This window comes from Polistes dominula, unplaced genomic scaffold (assembly GCF_049000335.1).
Source record: "Polistes dominula isolate Pdom_NZ unplaced genomic scaffold, Pdom_raw_medaka contig_12, whole genome shotgun sequence".
Lineage (NCBI taxonomy): Eukaryota > Metazoa > Arthropoda > Insecta > Hymenoptera > Vespidae > Polistes > Polistes dominula.
Genome location: NW_028301116.1, coordinates 2,448,878 through 2,466,802, shown reverse-complemented (window position 1 = coordinate 2,466,802; position 17,925 = coordinate 2,448,878). Strand labels below are relative to the sequence as shown.

General features: G+C 25.6%; 1 protein-coding gene across 1 annotated transcript; it reads left to right on the top strand.

The window, feature by feature from the left end:
• The first annotated feature begins 886 nt into the window (after positions 1-886).
• Positions 887-17,706, top strand: Scp2 (Sarcoplasmic calcium-binding protein 2). Its single transcript, XM_089176781.1, has 8 exons — positions 887-1,046; positions 1,132-1,271; positions 13,713-13,804; positions 15,997-16,049; positions 16,206-16,325; positions 16,413-16,527; positions 16,762-16,859; positions 16,999-17,706. The coding sequence occupies exons 3-8, from the start codon at positions 13,747-13,749 to the stop codon at positions 17,104-17,106; spliced, it is 552 nt and encodes a 183-aa protein (XP_089032907.1). The 5' UTR covers positions 887-1,046; positions 1,132-1,271; positions 13,713-13,746; the 3' UTR covers positions 17,107-17,706.
• The last annotated feature ends 219 nt before the right edge of the window (positions 17,707-17,925 follow it).

The following is a 17,925-nucleotide window of genomic DNA, read 5'->3' as shown; positions in this document are numbered from 1 at the left end:
TTAAGAACAAGTTATAGATTAAGTTAATTTGATTCATTTATATATATGTAAAATTTAAATATTATTTTTTAAAAACATATGTTGGTTTTTAGTTATATGATGAAATATTAATTCCTCCCTTCTACTCAACCCTTTGTTTCAAACAATGTTTTGTAAATTCATTAAAAAATAATTGAACGAAACATTTGTAAAAGTAGTGTTAATAAAATAATGAACTTTTAAGGAAAAGTTCAAAAAATATAAATTGTTGTTGGAAGTTTATTAGATTAACGTTCAAATAATGTACGTGTTTGAGAAAAATTATTGTAGAAGGTGTACAAAGAAGAATAAAAATAAAATAAAATAAAATAAAATAAAATAAAATTAAATTAAATTAAATAGAATAAAAATAAAATAGAATAAAATAAAATATTGGGCTGGCAACTAAGTAATTGCCGATTTCAGTTATAGATCTCTCTCACTCCCATTTTTATTTTTTTATTTTTTTTCTAATTTTTTTATGTCATCCTAACCTAGCTTTACAAATTCATTGCGTAGATATTTTCTTAAAGATTTTTTTACCTCAATATTAAAAAGAAATCTTTTATTTCATTGAACAAATCGGCAATTACTTACTTGCCAACCCAATAAAATAAAAATAAAATAAAAGAAACAGATTATTTTGAATAGATTTTTTATTATCTCAGTTATGATCGAAAGAAAAAGACTATGACGACGATTAACATCAGCACCAACACCAGCACCAGCATCAGCACCAGCATCAGCATCAGCTCATCTCGAATGCGTGCCAAGGTATCACGAAAAATAAAAGAAGGGATAAAATGAACGATTGAAGTAAAGAAAGACAGAAAGAAAGAAAGAAGGAAAGAAGGAACGTACGAACAAAGTGCGCGAAGCTTAGAAGGCCGATCTGCGCAAGCACAGGTGGTGCAAGTTCGAGGGTATAAAGAGCCGAAGCTCGATCTGTTAGTGCGCATTTTGTGCTTCATGTGTCCCTTATACGGATCGTATATAATTATTATTTTCATCGATTTCTGATCTAACCGGTTAGTATAATAATATTCCTTAATTTTCATAGATAAACATAGATAGATTTTATCTTTTAATCGATTTTTTAATTCTTTTACATAGTAACGTTCAAACGCGATCATCATAGTTCGAAACTCGTTGTTCGTGATCTTGTTTACTGATTTTTAAATAAATAATAAGAAAAAGATCCGCGTGATAAAACAACGTCACCCTTCAATTTCTGATTCTTCTGCTTCTGTTTGGTGAGTACATCAAATTTGTTATTTAAAATCTTTTTTTTTTAATTATAAGTGATTTCTAGGTGTTATAATAAATAAAGTAAATAATAAAAAAGAGATGAGAGAATATGTAGAATGAAATAGGGGTTAGTTCACTCGGTTTTTTAGTTTTCTTTTTTTATTTTTGTTTCATAAATTCAATTAAACTTTCGAATTTTTTTTATCAGTTTGTCTGTACCCACTTTATTATCCAGAAATAATAAAATGATGGCTTAACCCCTTTTCCATGTTACCACAAAGTAGAAAATAATTTACTTTATCATTTTCTTTCGAGTAACCCTTTTTACGGTGGTCCCTTTGATCCACTTTTAGATAATACGATGATCATTTTAAATATATATATATAACACTTTTTAATTAATTTTCTTATAACTTGTAATTAATATCGTGTATTAAAAGTAAAACAATACAAAACAAAACAAAAATAAAATAAAACAAAGTAAAAATAAAAGAACAATATTATTTTTTTTATAATAAAAAAAAACACACACACACACAATGTTCTTTAAAAAAGAAATAAATCTGATTCATCAAACGTGGTAAATTGCTTATTTTTCATTTATATTATAAAAAAATGTATCTTTGTTTAGTTCTCGTTATTAAATTATTATCTTACTGATGATATTGTCTTCGAAGAAAGATAGACTAAAGAGAAAAGAACAAAATAATAACTTCAACGTCATACTTCGGTCAAGTAATAATTATTAATATATGATTGTTCTCGTACTACGATTAGATTCGATTGAATCGACCCGATAACATCGCCTACATTAGATATATGAACTCGTAATGCAGTAATTAATCTCCCTTTTTTAAGTTACATCGTTGATTCACCGACTACGACGACCATGATCAATCATTGATTATCTTATTTTTTGTTGTTGTTGTTGTTGTTGCTGTTGTTCAATGCCGATCACATTTTCTATTTGTTTTTTCTCTTTCAATGATAGTAAGTCAAGTAAAAAGGTCTTTTTTTATTCAATTTTATTCTTTCATCGTTAATGATCATCGTCAGCAAGTAAATTGAATGATTTGGATTTTGAGGTTAACCCATTCGACATTTTCTTTTGTACAACATTTTTTTAATCGTCATTCGCGTTTAGGTTGAATAAACATAAGTTCTTTTTAATTTATCAAAAGAATTTCAATTAATTTACCATTTTAAAAGGGGGATGAGAAAAATTAAAGTTAATGTAAAAGAATTGTGAACGTATTTATCGATCCAATCGATTTTTGTTTTCAAATCCTTTCGAATTATCCCGCTAAAATATTCCTATATATTTTCATGATACAAGTACAAATTGAAATCAAATATAAACACCTTTTCTTTTCATTTAACCCCTATCATTTTTTTAAGGACTCGTTTTAACTCCCCCAAAAAAGAATGAATTTTTAAAATTTGTCTTTCTTATCAAAGTTAAAAAAAAAAGCTACGATCCTTCTTATGAGGTTATGGGTAGGGTGCTGAGGGTTCGAATGAACAAGTATAATAATCATAAAATTTGATTTTGATGTAATCTGAGGTAACCCTCGTCCCTTGAAGGTTTTTTTAATAATAAAAAAAAATGACAAGGATTATCACGTGGGTGTGTTCATTTATTTTATAGATTATTTTGAGCAATAATTAAAAATCAAAGTACCAAAAATATAAAATTCATTCTTTTTTTTACGTTTTCCTATTGCTGCGAATGAAAGGAAGATTATTATCTTTTATTATTGAATACAATAAATCTAAGCTTTGAAGAAAAAGGAAAATAAAGAAAAGAAAGAAAAAAAATCGGATTCTTTTGTATCGTTTCTCATAGGTTATGTTTATTCAATGTCTTGGGGAATATTCACCCTCTTTTTCTAAGAAGATCATAATGTTACGTCAAATTTTATTCCGCACAAATCTAAAGAAAATTTATCGAATAAAACGAAGAATCATGTGATTTGGAATTTTTTTTTCTTGATAGGTTCAATTCTTTGATGCTTTTTGTAGATGATGATTGAAAAGATTATACATTTTTAGAATTTCAAATTTCCTTTTCATAATAAGACCTTTTTCCATTGTCAATAAGAAAAATGGATTATGCTGGTACCTTTTATAACCATCGTTTACCATCATTTTTATTGACATAAGATCATCATTTAAATTACAATTATTAAAATTAATCAAAATAACCCATTCAGAAATAAATGGGTGTTTACATTATTTTTTGTTTGTTTGAAATTAATAAACATTCGGATAAAGATTAAATAAATTATATATTAATTATTAAAATATATTAAATAAATTATATAATTAAAGATAAATTGTTAATATTTATCTATGATTTAATTAATTTAATTCTAACCTTACCACGATAATAAGAAAATGTAATAATTTTTGTACTATGTTATAATATAAAAATAAATAAATAAAAAATAAAAATAATATAAATATAATAATACAATAATAAAAATAATAAAATAAAAAAAAATAAAAAAAAAAATAAAAATAATAATAAAAATAATAATAAAAATAAAAATAAAAAAATAAGTAAAAAAATATAATAAACAAATTAAATTAAACAAAATGCAATTAAATTAATTAAACAATTTATTTTTTAATTTAAAACTAGAACAACAATCAATTTGACGAAATTTCTTTCTATTCGAATACCTTGCAAAATGATTTTCTCCAAATGAATTTTCCGATTCTTATTGATACAATTAAAATAGAAACAAATCGAGAACGTATAATTATTGCAATTATTAGAACAACTGTATATATACATAGTATTCACAGAAACGTATTAACAATCCTATACAGATAATATCTTATTTTCTTATTGGTGTTAAACCAAAATGGTTGCTTTACGAATATTATGACTAGGCTTTTATCAGGTATTGGTTGAGAATTAAATGGTGCTGCAGTAATAAAGCATCATTCTAGTTGGTCTTAAACCGTGAGGCACTTAACAATTTTATTGTCTCGTTAATTCTGAGGTAGATGTGAGTACTGAATTTCAAAGATAATCTCTCTCTTTCTCTCTCTCTCTCTCTCTCTCTCTCTCATTCTCTAATTCTTTCTATTTCATTCTCTTTCTTTTCGTATGACAGGACACACCTAACGACATGCACTTTACGATCAACGCATATCCGATTGACTCGATCATATTATAAGGAGTAAAGTTAATCGATAAATAAATAAATAAATAAAAAATAAAAAACAAGCCCCGTTAATATCCAAGCTGACCCTCTGTCCTCCTGACCTTTTCTCAATAATAAAAAAAAAAAATAAAAAAATAAAAAAATCAAGCATGCCAATGATAAAGGATCATTAATGATGATAATGATGATGATAATGATGATGATGATGATGATGGTGATGATGATTATGATCACATAAATTTCTTGACATGTCCTGACGTTTACCATATGACATCATAATGACGATTAGAAGAATATAAGATTAACTTGGCAGCTATTATATTATATCATGCACAAAGTTAATCCAATCAAGCCTTACAATAAGCTATCCTGAACGGCAAATTGATAGTAATCCTCACATGTATGAGCATGTGTGTGCATGCGTAGGTATGTGTATATATTGCGTGGCCTAAATCTGATATTAAATTATAACTATTGAGAAATGTCTTAACTATTTACGAATAAAAACACACATTTTATTTATTATAATATAATATTTATAATATATTATTTTGTTTATTTTATTTATTATAATATATTATAAAATAATATTTTGTTTATTTTATTTATTATAATATTTATTAGAATATAGTATTTTATTTATTATAATATATATTATAATATAGTATTTTGTTTATTTTATTTTATTATAACATAATATATCATAAAATTATAATCTAATTGTCGAAACTTAAAATAAAAAAACAAAATTAAAAAGAATTATTTCAAATATTATTATTATTATTATTATTATTATTATTATTATTATTATTATTATTATTATTATTATTATTATTATTATTATTATTATTATTACTATTATTATTATATTTAATTTTCTTTTATCATCTTATTCAGTCTTTGTTCTATCATTTTCCTTTCTTTATCTTAATTTGTTTTATTTTCTTAATACACCCCTACAAACAGAAAGAGAGTCGATCGATCACTTGACGTTCCTTTGTGAGTGAACAATTTTTTTTTCTTCCCTTTTCTTTTCTTTTCTTTTCTTTTTTCTTTTCTCTCAAGCGCAAGCATTTTGAAGGAAAAAAAAGCCACATATTTTTTTTTCTTTTTTTTTTTTTTTTTTACCACAACCATCTTTAGAATATATACAACCTTCGAAGTATATCTACTTGAAATAGGTTACATAGCCGAAGATGGTTTATCTTTGAAATTCCCGGTTAATTTGAAGGTCCGAACGCTAGATCACTCGAGTAAGCTAATAAATATCCTTCGGATCGATTTTAAAGGGCAGGGACCTCCATCATAGTGTCACCTTCGTGTTTCTTTTATCAACAATGTGCATATGTACATATTTTTCATTCTAAACCTGTTCCTCCCTCCATACTCCTACTCCTACTCCCACTCCTTTTCTCTCACTACGTAAATCAATGTGTCAATTTTTTAATTTATTCAACAAAATTATTTTTTATACAGAAACTTTCAAGAATATGTACAAATTTATTATTTATAAAAAATTAGTTAATAAACTACAATTTAACAACATTTTATTTCAAATTGATCGATGTACGAAAACTTTTTACACCCACTGTATATATATATATATATATATTTTGGGTTTATTGTAAGTATATGTATATTTGTATATGAATTCAAATAATTCACTTGAAGTTACTGAAAGATGTATACAATTTCCTCGCAGTTTCTCTCTCGATGGTAGGACCACTCGAATTCTAACCTAAGAATTTCGTTTGTCGATAAACAGTACCTAAAGTTTTTCTTTTTTTTTCAAGATACAGATAGAAAATAAAGGTAAAGGGATAAAATTGATCGATATATATATATCTTTGGAAGATTGTCGAAAGGGAAAATTCATTTGTGCTTCGTCGATCGTGTATAGTTTGTTCTTGAACCATCATCAACGTCAAAACCTTTTCTCATCTTGAAAAAAAATCTTTGTAAAAGGTATTGATGTATATAATATGTTCGAAGAATATTAGTTAGTCTTAAAGTTATATATATATATTTATGTGGGGGTATGTGTGTATTTACTGTAACGTTAACATCACAAAAAAAAATGGTAAAAGAATATTTTTACTTTCATTTTAATGCAGTTATTACACTCACGACGAACAATTTTGCTTAGAGAAGAGAAAAAAAAAGAAGAAAAAACAAAAGAACATTTTAAACGTAATTCCTTTTTTTAGGATTTATTAATGTAATTGCAGTTTGTAGCAGAACGTTGGTGGTTTAAAACAAGAGACGATGCGTAGGATAATGCACGAATTCGTTTCTACGTTAAAAAAGAAAAAAAGTAAAAAAAAAGATGGTTTAAAAAAGTAGTACAACAAAATAAGTTATATTTTTTTTATTAATCCTTTAGTTTACTCCAGGGATTTGACCAACGCGTGTGGTGTTTTGTAAAAAGGTTTCACGTATTATAACGAGAATGTATTATAAAATAAGATTGTTCTTTTAATAATAAAACTAAATTATAATAGAAATGTGATATACTTTAATATACATTGGATAAAAAAGATAATATAATAAATTTAATTAATAAATGAAATTATAATTATTTAAATAATATAATACATCAAGGAATAGATTAATGACGAAAATTTATAGGTTATATTTATTTATCATGCTTGGTTCTCAATCAATGTTTAATAAAACAAGACCATGCTTGTCAAGTTGAAATATCATCTTAAAAAAATAATAAAGTGATTGATTTTATTGTTTTGTTATCAAATAAAACAAATTTTGGACAAAATTAAAAAATGCTAAAGAATTAATAGAATTTAATATATTTTATAATATATTTATTTTATTTTACTTTTACTTATTTATTATATTATTATTATCATTATTATTATTATTATTATTATTATTATTATTATTATTATTATTATTATTATTATTATTATTATTATTATTACTATTATTATTATTATGTTAATATTTATTATATTAATAAATATTAACATAATAATAAATATAATAAATATTATATAATATAATATTATTATATTAATATTATATTATATATTATTATTTATTTTAATATTTATTTTATAATATATTGTAAACTATTAATATAATTTTTTTGTTACCAAATATAACAAATTTTGAACAAAATAAAAAAAAATACAAAAGAATTACAATTATAATAATAATAATAAAAAAAAGAATAATCGTATAAAATTAATTGAAATTATAATTCGTTGCTAGTAGAGTAGTAGTTAAATTTTTCGTTAGCATAAGCCATGAATAATTCTGAGCATCAACTGAGAGTTAGACTACGTTGAAAGTAGAAATGGCAAGAGTAAACAGCACGTGCGTTTGTTCATTCATTCATTGGGCCTGGGATAGTATCTGTAAGGGACTCGTAAATATACGGCATGAGATTCAAATGAAACTTCCGGCTTTGTTTATATCGTCCGATGTCAATTCGCTTTTGCATACACTTACTCTAGATGCTCCATTTAGAGTCAATCGTCGTTTCTTCTCCTATATCCATACGTATCTCAATGCCTTCAATGGACTTTAATTACTTTCCGCGAACGACAACCTGTCATACGTAAGTCCATCCTACGTCACTATACCCCCTCTCTTTAAAGGATAAAATACATTGATTGGTAAAAATTAGACTAAATTACTAAATTATTTTCTTTCATAATCTATTATAGCACATTTAAAAATAAATATATATAAATATAATAAATAAATTAAATAAGTAAATAAGTTAAATAACTAAATAATACTATAATATATAATAAATATATAATATATATATATATAATTATAAATAATAATAATTAGTAATAACTAAATAAATAAATAAATATATATATATATATATATATATATATACTTATAATATAGGTATATATATATAGGTGGTGAGTAATTTTTCATATTTTGGTTTTTATTTATTTTTTGATTAAATATAATATTTATTAATAAATCAATATTTATTAAATATATTAATGTTATATTTAAAATAAAAAATTACATTGTCAGAAATTATTTTGTAATTATTTTGATATTATTTATTATGTTGTATTTTGTAATATAATTTAATAATGGCAAACTATAATAAAATCCTTAAACATATATATTACTTTGCATATTAAAATAATTATATATCATATTTAATTTTGTAATCATAGATGCATTTTTAAAAGACTTGAATAAGATAAAATTAGAATACAATTTGAACCCAATCAAGTGTTTTGTTTTTCTTTTATTAGAGCTTCTCAATATTATCTTACTTTTTAAAGATATAATAGATATTATCAATTAATGTCAAGAGGTAATAATAATAATAATTTAAAGTGAAATCCATATTTTTGCAAGTTACCTTCGCATAACCTAAAATAATCGATAAAATGGCGAATACAAAACGAAAATGACAAAGTAGTTAATTTAAAGTAAGAGAAATATTCAAAAGTAGAATTCGATAGAATGTTATTCTACAATGTTCAAGAGGAAATTGAATCTCTCACATTTACTTTTACTATTATTGCTAGTGTTATTATTATTATTATTATTTTGTTTTATTTAATCGTCGTGTCATTTGGTCGAATATAAATGGTGTTTTTGGATATTCACTTTGGATCAACTAAATTGTTTTCAAAAACCATTCTATTTTTCATTAAAAGCTTTGTTTGACCGCACGTATTTTATCCATAAATAATTCTCAATACGCACCTGAGGATTTACGATGGTTGACACATAAAATCAAATGAAATCAATAATTTCATATAAATTTTAAAAATCACAATACGAAAAAGGACTTTTATCATTTTTCATCTAATTATTTTTTTTCATGGGTAATTTAATACTAAAGTAATCGCAATTTGTTGTCAAATAAATTTCCTATTAAATTTATCCAAAAAAACATAACTATATTACTTGGCCCTTATTAAAATTGACTTGTATAATTAAACTAATCTATTTAAATTGTTGTAAATGAACAATTGATGAAACATTAATCGAACATTGATTATTATTTCAAGATCAAACACAGACGCAACAATTACAAATATTATTCCATTATTCGTTCTTACACCGATTTATTTAATATTTAAATTATGAAATTCCTTAAAGAGATTTATATAAAAAATACTCTTTTTAAGTGTCCTTTGTAATAAATCAATAAGTTACTAGTTTTTCTTTTATATCCAATTATATTTCCTTTACCGATGGAATTACTTTTAGAAGTGATTGAAACTGATTGAAGAAAGATACAAAACTGTAAGTAAAGTTAAATGGAAAAATTGTAGTCACCTAATATATAATTATAATATTGTAAGTGTAAGGATTTGAAAAGCTTGACTATAACAGAATCATCTAATGTAAGTGAATCAAAGTGAGAATTCTCATCTCATCTCCTCACTTCTCCTCTTCTATATATCTATTCTGCATCTCGGTCTCTAATACGTCATTGAGAATGGCCAGGTTACTATGCTTGCATGATTATTCGGCCGAATGAGTATTTCCATGTCCCGGTAACATCATCACTTGACCTGATCGGCTAGCTCGACCATAACTTCATCGATTAATTCACATGCGTTAAAGCTCGCGCTCCCATCTTCAATTCTTGTTTCTCTTTCCTTTCTCTTTCATCTATTATTTATTTTTATTTTTTTTTTATATCGATTTTAATATTTTATTAATTGTAACGTGTATTATGATTGGACATATTAAATTTTGTTAATAACAATTTTTCGTGCTTTCTATATTTTATTATAATTATATATATTAAATTTATTTATATATTTATTATTATATATTAAATTATTAATATTTAAAATATTATGTATTAAATTAAATATATTAAATTATAATTAATAAATAAAATAAAATAATATAATATAATATATATAATACACTTAATTATAATATATATTATAATTATTTAATATATAATTTATATAATATATTATATTAATTTTTTTTTCGCGACTTGTAGGAGGATTCGATCGTACGATCCCATGATCACTAATCGATTACTTTACCAACTGAGCTATTACGCTTGCATATTAAATTAATATATTAATATTTTAAATCATTATAAAATTTACCAATTATTGCAATATATATTTTATTTAAATAAATATTTGATTTCATGAATTATATTATAAATAAATATACATAAAAAAATGTATTATTCTATACAGAACATCCTTTTAAATTTTTTATTTTTTTTTCTAATCGTTTAACGAAAAAATTGTAATGGACCTAACGACGAACAAAATTACGGTTAAAGTTAACATAACCTAAAAAGAAACAAACAATAAATGAATTTACCCGATAAACGAATACATTTTTTTGCTCTTCTTCGTCGTTGAAATTTTTTTTGTCGAAGTGCATAAAGAATTTAAAAAAGAAAAAAGTTATTAAATAATAATATTGCATTTTCTAACAAGTAAAAGATGGTTAAAGAGGACTGTCACGAGGGTACATTAGTTCCATTAAGTGAGCAAGGACGAACTATATTTATCGGACGCTAACACGTATAATACTAACTTGTCTCGTTCCTCGGATTTTCTTTTCTCCATTTTTACGATACAAGAGAGCCTCTTGTTCCTGCATTTCTCTTTTTTTTTCTCTTTTTCTTCTCTTTTACTTTCTCGCTTGTCGTACTTTATATTTCAAAAATTATTCTCACTACTCATAAGAGACTAAAAATTACGTTTTCACTAGGCTTTTCTCTGTTCATATCATCATGCGAACATATCATCATGATGATAGCTGGTTCATTTTTAATGCAACAGTCTCGACTACGATGGAAAATGGAAGAAAAGTAAATGAAATATTAAAAGCGTTGATGCGCAACAAGTAGGACGTGCATTGTATATTTATAAGGGAATATGTCAATAACTGATCGTACGTTGATAATAATATAAATTTAATTTGTTATTTAACGTCTAATCAAAATTACATATATATATATATATATATATATAATAAAAACATAATAATAATAATATAATAAAAAATACTATATTATAAAATTTATATAATATAATATAATAATTTTAATATATTTAATATACATTAATTTTATAATAATTAATTTTATATATATATATAATTAAAGTATAATATATATATGTTATATATAGATAATATATATATATCTAGGTATACAATTATATTTTACATATTTTAAATATATATACATATATAGATATAATTAGTGAAGATCGTTGTGGTAATCTACACAAGTACGTATATATTACGTTTTTACTAGTAGTACGAATTTCTATATACTCACATTTATACGAACACATATATTTAAGTGTATATGTACGTATATACTTGAAGTATGTTGAATGGGGTAAGTCGTCCATTAGGAAGCTTCACGATCTGCTGTTGAGAACAACGTCGTGTGCAAGAACAGAAGTACTTGGCAGTTATAATATAAGAAAAACCTAATTCACAAATCTCTCGAGCCAAATTTTCAATTCAAAATGGCTGCCTTCACGCCTCTGACATTTCCAGAATTTGTTGTTTTGCTCGTAAAAATTCTCCATTTATTTCGCGTTTAATCGTAAAATTTTTTTAAGTAGTAAAATAAAGAATAGAAATCCTTATTGATCTTTTATATAATCTTATATGGTATAATATTATACATAGGTTATGTGTCATAAGCAGGTTGAAGATCAACCATCTTTTGTTTCATCTTTTAAAATGGCGAACTATTCGTAGTAGAAAAAAAAAGAAAAGAAAAGAAATGAAAGAAAGTAGAAAATCTTGTCAAGTGTAATCCACTTGTTTAAAAATTTTATATCTTATGCGTTTATGTTGATATCTTTAATGGTTTCGAGATTGACTCTTATAAATCATGTTATATTTTATGACCTGTGACGGGGAAGGATAGACGTTTCGCATTTCAAATCTTCACGCCTGTAATTTTCCTTTACACAATGGAAGTACTCCTTGAGATTTTATTTTCTGATTTTCATTTCTCTCTTCTACCATACATAAATACATTAATTTTATATATTATTCGATAAAATATTTTAAGCAAAATACAATATACATATATATATATATAATATTTTATTATATTATTATATTATATTATTATATTATTATGAACATATCAAATCTTATTTTTCATATTTAACATTTTAACAACCAGTGAAATAAAATTCATAAAAATTTTTTTTGTTATTATTATTGAAAAAAAATTCGGAGAATCTCCCAACTTATCATCATCATCATCATCATCTTGAAATATACCACTCGTTCTGAAAAATAATTCATAAAATTTATTTAATCGAGCGTATTTATGAATAATCGATAAAAACGAGAACGATGACTCTAAGTGTTGAAGGAGACCTTTCAGATTTTTTCGTCCTATAAAAATGTAAATAATTATTCATGATTTTATACATTAATGTTATTCGTCACCTCGAAGTTTAATAATGATTATATTAAAAAAAAAAAAAAAAAAAAAAAGATGAGAACAGAGATAGTTTTGAAAGATGAGAGATTATCCAGACAATTTTAATTATTTAAAATTGTATGCATTGTTATTTGATAAAGAACATCCTGTTTAATTTAACGATAAAATAATGAAAAAAATATGACGATGATAATTATCGTGATATGACGCATTTGGAATATCTTAAAATAATTTTTTCTCTTTCTTAGAAAATACTTACAAAATTTGACTAATACCGTTAAAAATAGTGATACACCTGCGTCAGATTTGCGTCATTAACGAGATACGAATCTTTTATCAAACCGGATAGTAGAACTCTCGGTACATTATTATATAAATCATTGTCATCATTATCAAGACAACAGTGTTCACTTTCGCACGAACATTGAAAATTGAAATACGTGTAAGAACTTTCTATTAATCAACTAAATCATTAATTATAATTATAATCAAATAATAATCATCAAATTTTATCTTTAAGGGACCAAATTTTTATAGTTGTAACAAATAAGCTATATAAAAAAATAAAATAAATATAATCAAAAGAAACTACGAAATAATAGATAAAATTATAATATTAATTAATATTAATATTAATTAATTATATAATGTAAATATATAAAATAACAATATTAATATAAATATATAAAATTATAATATTAATATATAATATTAATTAATAATATTAATTTAATTTAAAATATTGTAATAAATAAGCTATTTAAATGGAAAAAAAATTTAAACAAACTACAAAATAATTTACACAAACAATTATAATATTAATTTAATTTTTCTATTATATGTTGCAGAATTAGAAAAAGAAAAACCTAAATTATCTCCAAGATGCCTCTATCGGAATTTCGCAAGAAGAAGTTGCTTTACGTCTTCAACGCCTTTTTCGGTGAGTAAATTCTGACAGTTGGTTATGGCATCCATTGGCAGATAGTCGAATTAGTAGTAGTACCCTTGAGAATTTTTCTCGACTCATCGAAAGTCACGTTTTACTCGCATAGTCTTTTTTCCACCTTACCTTTTATATACTAACTCCAAAAACTTACGGCCGAAATAACAAACGGTCTTCTCCTTCGATGAACCATTTCTCTCTATCTCTTACTTACACATACACATACACTAACTCAGATTCATTCTTTCAACGAGTACTTTGATATTACGCGAGATATATCGTCATTTCCTTCTTTCCTTCACGAACACATCTTTATATTCTCTAAACGATTCTATTTCATTCTACCTCATCTCTTTTTTTCTCTCATTCTCACCTTGGATAATCTTTAACACGAGCAAAGGCCTCCATTCGTCGTTTCTACATCGAAAGAAAACGTTAAAAGACTGTGAGAGAAGAAAAAGAAAAAAAAGGAAAAGGAAAGAAGATGATAATAAAAGAGTAAGATGAAGAAGTAAAGATGGGTTTTTCCCCTTATTCTAGGATAGGGGGAGGGGACGGGAAAAAACTGTTTTACAGCCCTATGCGAATCTCTTGAGGCTCCTTTTGGGTTCTCTGAAAGTGGAATCAAGGCTATATAGAGTGAGAGAGAAAGATAGAAGGGTGTTTTGTACAGCACCTACTAGGTGTTCGTTGAGATAGACCGTACCCGCCTATTTATGGTATCAACCAGGAGGAGATAAACAATGGACGCGTTGGGTCTGGATAAGAGGGTCGCCTTGCCATGATAGAATTATTTCTGCGAATGTGTATACCTAACATATACATGTGAACACATATATACACACATAGAAAGAGTATAGCTTTGTAATCCTTCTTTCTCTGGGTCTTCATTTGTGTGTATGTTATACTACATATATATGTGTGTATGTGTATGTGTAGCATCAACGTGTCTTTATTAACGTTTACCCATACCAGTTAAGAATATGTGTATATGTTTATATGTTAGGGCACGAAAGGGAGAAGCACGATGATATTACAACACACACATACACACATAGATATTTTCTCGTATATGAATCATGGAGGTCACAGGCGTGTACACGCCTGATAGATCTCGTTAGTCCCTCACTTTCTTCGCCTCTTTGACCGTCGCGATTGGCCGCTAAACATATCCTACGATCGTTCTCCATCGTCGATTTATCGACACATTATTCCAGCATGGCCGATGGTGCAACAAGGGACTTATTACTCGTCCTGGACACACGAGTGGTTTTTACGTTCTTTTCCTTTACTTTTTTTTCTAGATTTTCCTTTTTGTCCGAGAATTATTACCGTAATCAAAGAGTCAGTGGAAAATTCGAGATGGGACCACTAACTCGATGATGCATCGACTAAGATCAATTTGATCCAGTGTTGTACTTTCCTCTTATTCACTCACTCACTCTCTTTCCCTCTCTCTTTCTATCTATCTATCTATCTATCTATCTATCTATCTATCTATCTATCTATCTAGCTATTTATCTTTATTGAAACGAAACTTGATTCATAATCTGGCACGTACACGCTGTGTGAAGTTTATTCAAAATTGGATATCAATTTTGGAAGCAATCACTTGACTATTATAATATAAATAAAGTATATATAATTAAAGTATCGATACATAGATAGTTTTATGTATAAGAGTATTATGTATAAGAATTGACTAATTAATTAAAAAGTATAAGCTATGACAGCAATATTTTTTTGTTAGTATGTATATACTAGTATTCGTTTTATATACTACTTTTCCTTTTAGTTGCAAAGTATTATGTCACCAATGCATATCGTAAATGTGGTATTTATCTGACGATTATGATAATTACTACACTCAAAGTCAACTGTAATGGAATATCGTTGGTTTTTTTTTGGTGTATTTTTCGTTTCACATTATCGTCCCATAAAACTCTGATGATTGATCACTGAACTGACTTTGAAAGTCTAATGTAAAATGAAAAGATGACTAAAAAGTGATTAAACAGTTAAGTCAGAAAAATTCAACACATCCTATGTCTACTTATATCGAGAAAGTTAATTAATTCGAACTTTACAAATATAATATCAACGATGTATATATAAAGACCTTGAAATCATTTTTAGTCATAGAATTTCCTTTAGCTAGTTACTAACACAAGACTGATGTTATGTTACAGATGTTAACCAAAGCGGTGCCATCGATAAGAAAGATTTCGATCTGGCTGTACAGGTATGATTTATTTTATGACGTTAATAAATTGTAATGTATCATTGGATAATACTAAGAAACAAAAATCTGTGTTCTCCAATCTCTCATCGTAATTCCCACCTATATTAATTACAATCCTTGACTAATATTACACAATCTTGGTATCTTTTTTTTTAGCGGATCTGCAATTCCAGACATTGGAGTGCCGATAATCCGAAAACAACGCAAACGAAGGATACCTTGTTGAAAATATGGGAAAGTTTGCAACAACGAGCCGATTCCGATCAAGATGGACAAGTAACAATAATAACAACAAAATATATTTATATACAAGTAAATGATTAAAAATAAAAATTGAAATTAAATTGAATATTATTTTTATAGATCAGTCGAGACGAGTGGTATTCTATGTGGGAAGATTACGCTAAGGATCCAGCAAACGCACATGATTGGCAACAAACTTACATGAAATTTATGTTTGATCTGGAAGATTCCTCAGGTATGTTAATTAATAACGAGAATAATAATTTAATATAAAACAACGATGACAACAACAACAACAACAACAAGTGACAGAATGATGAAAGAAAAAGATATATCCCAAGACAATTAATCCCACTCGATAGCTTCTAGGAAAAAGCCCTTTTATTTTTTCCCAAGCCCTTACATCGAGAATATTCTATTTAAAGATTTTCGAAGTACATTTTATCCCCCTTATAATGAACTTTAACAGGTGACGGATCAATCGATGAGAACGAGTTTAGCAACGTTTGTCACAGTCATGGAGTACAGGAGGCTGAAGCTCGTGATGCTTTCAAAAAAATGGGGGTGGTAAGTAGTGACAAATTCATGAATAAAAGATCCCTATAAAGGAGGGTATATAAAAAGACTATTTTTATAAATTAAATATTGGTTAAGTTATTTTTTATAAAATATATTATCTTTTTTTTCATATTTATTTTTTTTACAGGGTAATGAAGTAACACGAGACAAGTTTTATGAGCTTTGGAAACAATACTTCACCTCTGACGATCCCAACGCACCTGGAAACTTTATATTCGGAAAGACCTCGTTCTAACCGTCCTTTCGCTTCGGATTTGTTACACGACATTTATTATTATTATTATTATTATTATTATTATTATTATTATTATTATCTTTTCGTTATCAGCACGCCGAAATATGTACGCTATCAATAATTAATTGAGTAATTAGTTTTTTTTTATACGCGATATGACTCGCGTAGTACATAAGTTTGGTTTGAATTTCTTTTTTCTCTCTTTCTCTTTCTCTATCTCTTTCGCTCTTTTTTTCTTTTTTTTTTCTTTTTCTTTTTTTTTAGATTGCATAGAGCTGAAAGATATCTCTCGTATGAGAAAAAGGATGGTAATGAGGAAAAAAAAATAAGAAAAGAAAAAAAATTCATTATGATCATAATAATTGTTAATATCTCGTTGTTTAATTGGTAATAATCGTTAATAACGCTATTAATCATCGTTAACACCGAAAATAATTATTGCGTAATGTTCTATAACGTGTTGTTGTAAATTTAGTTAAAAACGATTTCGTTTCAATGCGAATCGTTCTGTGTAATGTCGTAAAAACAAAAACCAAAAAAAACGTATTAAGAGTTTTAATAGTTTCTATATGTTTGAATAAACTCATTTAATTCAACATATACATACGACTATTGATTGTACCTTTTTATAATTATTAATTATTAATTAATAATTAATATATATAAGCTGATAATTATGATAATGAAATTAGTTAAAAGAAAAACAAAATATATTAGAAAAAAATTGATTTTTTTTTAAATAATATATAAAATAAATTGTAAAATTAATTAAATTATTGTAATTATCAGCACAAGTAAAAATCTTTAATTAAATAATTA

Coding starts and splice junctions, on each gene's coding strand:
- Scp2 (XM_089176781.1), top strand. CDS start 13,747: ATGCCTCTATCGGAATTTCGCAAGAAGAAGTTGCTTTACGTCTTCAAC. Junction 13,805..15,996: donor CGTCTTCAACGCCTTTTTCG/GTGAGTAAATTC, acceptor GTTATGTTACAG/ATGTTAACCAAAGCGGTGCC. Junction 16,860..16,998: donor CTTTCAAAAAAATGGGGGTG/GTAAGTAGTGAC, acceptor TTTTTTTTACAG/GGTAATGAAGTAACACGAGA.